This window comes from Portunus trituberculatus, chromosome 40, assembly GCF_017591435.1.
Source record: "Portunus trituberculatus isolate SZX2019 chromosome 40, ASM1759143v1, whole genome shotgun sequence".
Lineage (NCBI taxonomy): Eukaryota > Metazoa > Arthropoda > Malacostraca > Decapoda > Portunidae > Portunus > Portunus trituberculatus.
The window spans coordinates 12,852,604-12,857,603 of NC_059294.1; the positions used below are offsets into that span (position 1 = coordinate 12,852,604).

Here is a 5,000-nt window from a genome sequence, read left to right on the forward strand (position 1 = left end):
ATGCATAAGTTGCAAAACTACTTCTCACGGTGCTATGATTTCTGTAGACGCTGGACGTTTGTTTGTTTCGCATGCATTGTGTAACTTTCCGATTCACGAATTTCGTATTCATTGTTCGAGTCTAAACACGATTTTATCCTTGTTTTTCTATTTCATTTCTCCTTTGCATTTTTAGATATCTAGTCATAACGCGTGATCTAGTGAACATTATTACTTTGATTCTTTACAAAAATTCATTTTAAAGCGTTAAGATTCAACAACACTGTTTCGTTTTTTTTTCCCCTTACAATGTTAGTGTCAATGGCTCTTTCCCTACGGCATTGTCACATGGAGACTGAAGAAAGCTGAGACGATAATTATAACCAAATAAGGAAGTCACTTACTTACGTCTGCAGGAAAGTTATGTCTTCAGTAATTACAAGGACGAAATTACTTACCAAAGTCACATGGAGACCGAGGAAAGTTGAGGCGTTAGCAGTAATTAAAGGACATCACTTACCTATGACGCCGACGATAAAGATTATCGCGAAGAGGAAGGGCACCAGGTAGGTCTCCACGCGCTGGTGGTAGGGCACGTGGTCGAACGTCGGGTCGCTCGTATTGTTTAAAACCTCAAACTCTGTCTCGTTGCTGTCCAAGAACACCGAGTCGTTGAAAGCACTCCAGGCGGAGCTGTTGAGCATTTCCGCAGAGTCGCCGCCACCACCCTCAGTCCTCAGCATCGCCAACACAGGGCTCACGTCATCCACTCCCGCCATGTCGAGCCGAAAGCAGTGCAAGTCCTCTAGTGCCCGTGTCTGTACCGTATTATATTATTTCCAAGCACTACAGTCACTTGGCCAGTATTGAGTCATGAATCTTTACAAACACCATTTAATCTTTTAGTGTTTTCCCGGCGCTGTAACCTTTGAAGTATCCGAAGCGTCCGTGGCTGTACCAGGAGAGGCGAAGAGGCCACCGACACGCCACCAATGCAGTTGTAAGTGGTTGAAGTTCTTCAGCACTTCTTCACGCAGTACTGCCTCACCACCGCTGCTGTCCCCTGGCGTGCAACAGGACCCCTCCGCCACACAGCAAGGCCAACCCAAGCTTCCCAGAGGTCACCAGAGGCTGCAGGGGCGGAGGTCGGCGACACACCAGTTGGCTCTTCTGTCCCCTCATCCCCGCGCCACCAGAACTGGGGAGGAGCAGCCCACACACTCCCTTAAGCCACCCTGGATCACCGCCCTCTCGCTCTCCTTTTAGTCTCTAATTTCACTCTCAGAAGTCTGTCCTATTTAATACCAAGATTTATTCACCTCACATCAGGGGGGACTGCTTCAAAGCGAGACATTTAAAGCCACAGACTCCATGACACGTCTCGCACATAATGATTTTGACAGCGACCTTATGATTTCCCCGGAGAGCCGCCTGTGCACACTCCACCAGGTGAGGTGAGGTGCGGTGAGGTGAAGTGAGGTGAGACGAGGTTCGTTAAGGAAAAAAACTTGAAGACTTAAACGACAGAGTTCAGTCGTGTCGCTTTTGATGTCCCAGGAATAGATTTTGCTTTTAATCACTTGCAATTAAATTTTTTTCCCTTTCCCGCGCAGGAGTTAGCGGTGAATGGAGGAACCTGTGGGGACAAGAAAAAAACTACGTTAGTGATTCATTAATATTGAGTCTTTTGAGTGGTGTGAAGCAAGTGAAAAACACACACACACACACACACACACACACACACACACACACACACACACCCGGTAGCTCAGTGGTTAGAGCGTTGGCTTCACAAGCCAGAGGACCGGGGTTCGATTCTCCGGTCGGGTGGAGATATTTGGGTGTGTCTCCTTTCACGTGTAGCCCCTGTTCACCTAGCAGTGAGTAGGTACGGGATGTAAATCAACCTTGTAAATGTGACCTTGTTGTCCTGGTGTGTGGTGTGTGCCTGGTCTCAGGCCTATCCGAAGATCGGAAATAATGAGTTCTGAGCTCGTTCCGTAGGGTAACGTCTGGCTGTCTCGTCAGAGACTGCAGCAGATCAAACAGTGAAACACACACACACACACACACACACACACACACACACACACACACACACACGTACAGATTCGTACAGTGCTTAAAACTATTCTTCGGAAATCCATAAACCAATAATTAGCCATGTAGCTTTCATGATTCTCTCTCTCTCTCTCTCTCTCTCTCTCTCTCTCTCTCTCTCTCTCTCTCTCTCTCTCTCTCTTTCAATATAACCTTGAATATATTATCAATATTGGTTGTTTTCCGATGTTTAATGTGTGTGTGTGTGAGAGAGAGAGAGAGAGAGAGAGAGAGAGAGAGAGAGAGAGAGAGAGAGAGAGAGAGAGAGAGAGAGAAATGGATAAATGACCTGAAAAAAAGAGAGAGACAGGCAGGACAAACGGAGAAACAACAGAGAAATGACAAACAAAAATATAGAAAAAAAAAAACATACAGACATACCAAGAGGGAAAAAACAACTTCGGAATGTCTCTGCACTGACTCTGAACGACGACACCAAGACAAATTCCAGGAGGCCAGACTGAAATGAATGCACATGTACAAGCTGACCTTCAAAGCCACAGCGAGACCGAGGAGGCGCAACATTATCGAATTCCACTCTTGGCACGAGGCGACGCAACACTGAGTGACACTGGCATTGGAAAACAGAAAACCGGTCAAGGCAAAGAGAAAAGCGAGAGAAGGATTGGGAAAGAGAGCGAAGGGAAAAAAAAATAGTGAATGAGAGAGGAGAGTGGATGAGAGAAACAGGAATGGGAGGCTATAGATTCTTGAACTTTTTTTTCCAAGAATTCTTTCAGTTGAAAGAGACGAGTTTGAATGAAGGATTGATTGTCAAGTAGGAATTCTAAAGTCAGAGGGGAGACAGAACGTAAAAAAAAAATTAAAAAAAAAAAGGAAGAGAGCATGAAGGATGTTAAGGTTTCTGGAATTTCTGAGTAAAGCAGATGAATTTGAGTTAAACGATAATTCATTCGACATTTTATATCAAAGGGAAAAAAATAGATGAAAGAGAAAGGAGAAGGAGGAAGAGAATGAGGAGGAGAGAAATAAGGACGGTTAATGATTCTAGAATGTCACTGCAAAGGAGAAGAATGAAGAAGTGAAGTGGAAGTTGTAAGTTCAAGAGAGGAAACAATCACGATGAAAGAAAAGGAAGGAAAGAAACGAAAACCGTAGAAAAAACTCAAAACCTTTCGACAAATGAAGAGAAGGAAGATGATGAACTAATGGTCGAGTGAAAGTTTTAAAGTCGAACAGAGGAAAAAAAAAATAAAATGAAAGACAGAAAGAAGGAAGTAAGAAAAACTATCACCATGAGAGAAGATAAGAGAATGACAGAGAGAAGGTGACGCTGAAGGTTACACGAAGGGATTCAAACTAACAAGGCATGAGAGGCGTCAACAGAATTTCAAGACACAAGGAATATGATCACAATAGATAAACTGGCAGAAAAAAAAATGGCTAGATAGACGTGAAAATAGATAAAAATGACGGGAAGATATAGAGAATTGACAAAAAAAAGATGAAATACAAGATAAAACAAATAAAAAGTAGACAGATTGACAGAAAAATAGATAAAACGAGTGGAAAATAGATAGACTAAGAAGAAATATATATATTTGACAGAGAAGAATGATGGATTGAGAGGGAAATAAACAGATTTGACAGAAAAAAAAGATAAAATACACAGGAAAAGACAAAATTAGCAGAAAAACGGATAGATTGACAGGAAAACAGAGAACATTAAAAAGAAAATACATAAATTGACAGGAAAGGGACAGAATCAACATAGAAACTAGATAAAAATGACAAGGAAATGGAGACTGACAGGAAAACAAATAAAACTAACAGAAAAATATACAGAAAGGACAACAGTAAACAGTACCACCGTAGATAAAAAATGATGTGGAATACAGATAATTATCATAGCTGTGAAATTAATAGTCTCACACGGATAGAAAATAACAACAATACCAACAAGCAGAATTGATGGAAGCTCTGCACATTACGCTGATTGGGAAAGTTAACAATCTGCGCATCTTGTTGCCTCGTTAGTTAATTACATCAAACGAGCGGAAGACGTGATGAAGAAAGAGACTCGTTTGACAGTGAAAACTTGAATTGCATGGAAAACGTAGGGAATGTAATGAGGAAGGGAAAGGTACAGTGGGTGAGGACAGAAGTAATGAAAACCTAAGAGGGGCAATGAAATAATGGAAAGAAGAGAGTTGGAGGAAAACTGGAGATAAGCGAGGGAAAGATTGTGAAGTGAAAATAGGAAACAATAAAAACGGGAAACAGGTATAAATGATAACAAGAAAAAATAAATACACTTCTTTATCCATTATGCTCGTCACTAAGTCAGAGTCATAGGAAGTAGAAAAGACACAATAATTATCTGTTTCTTTCAGTTGAAGTCACAGAAAGACAGAAACTAATACTTCTTTATCTATTAACCTCTTCAGTACCATGACGCATTTCCATATTCATTCTGCTTACTATTTGGTGATTTTATACAGCTTCAGTAGATTATATGGAGATTAAAATAGTGAAGATTCTAACCATCATTCTTTAACTTCCATAGACCCTTCCTAATGTAAATAAAATCATCTAATCATACCCAAAGCTCATGGAAAAATAGGCATGCCAGTACTGAAGGGGTTAAGTTCGTCATTAAATTCAACTCCATAGGAAGGTTGAAAAGACACAATATTTCTCTATTTCTTTAAGTTCGTCACAGAAAAGAAGAAAAGACGCAATACTTCTCTATAAAATAAGTTCACAACACAAACACACATAGACAAAAAAAACTAATTATTCCCATAGCGAAAGGGAAGCAGCAACAGGCGGCGGAGGTGAAGTTAACGCTACATTAACTAAAGGCAATACGATTAACACTTTTGTCTTCCCGTCCCTTGCCTCCACCTGGCGATCGGGACAACACGCGTGGGTGGCTCCATACCATCAGCGTTAGTGTT

The 5,000-nt window shown here is 41.3% G+C and overlaps 1 protein-coding gene across 1 annotated transcript in view; it reads right to left on the reverse strand.

Annotated features, from left to right (window-relative positions):
- LOC123516224 (neuropeptide CCHamide-1 receptor-like) overlaps nucleotides 1–5,000 on the reverse strand; it is a 203,630-nt gene that overhangs the window by 96,967 nt on the left and 101,663 nt on the right. The window contains exon 4 of the mRNA XM_045275438.1: nucleotides 500–1,615. Coding sequence (XP_045131373.1) covers nucleotides 500–758 — 259 coding nt within the window. The 5' untranslated portion in view covers nucleotides 759–1,615. The remainder of the gene's footprint in view (nucleotides 1–499; nucleotides 1,616–5,000) is intronic.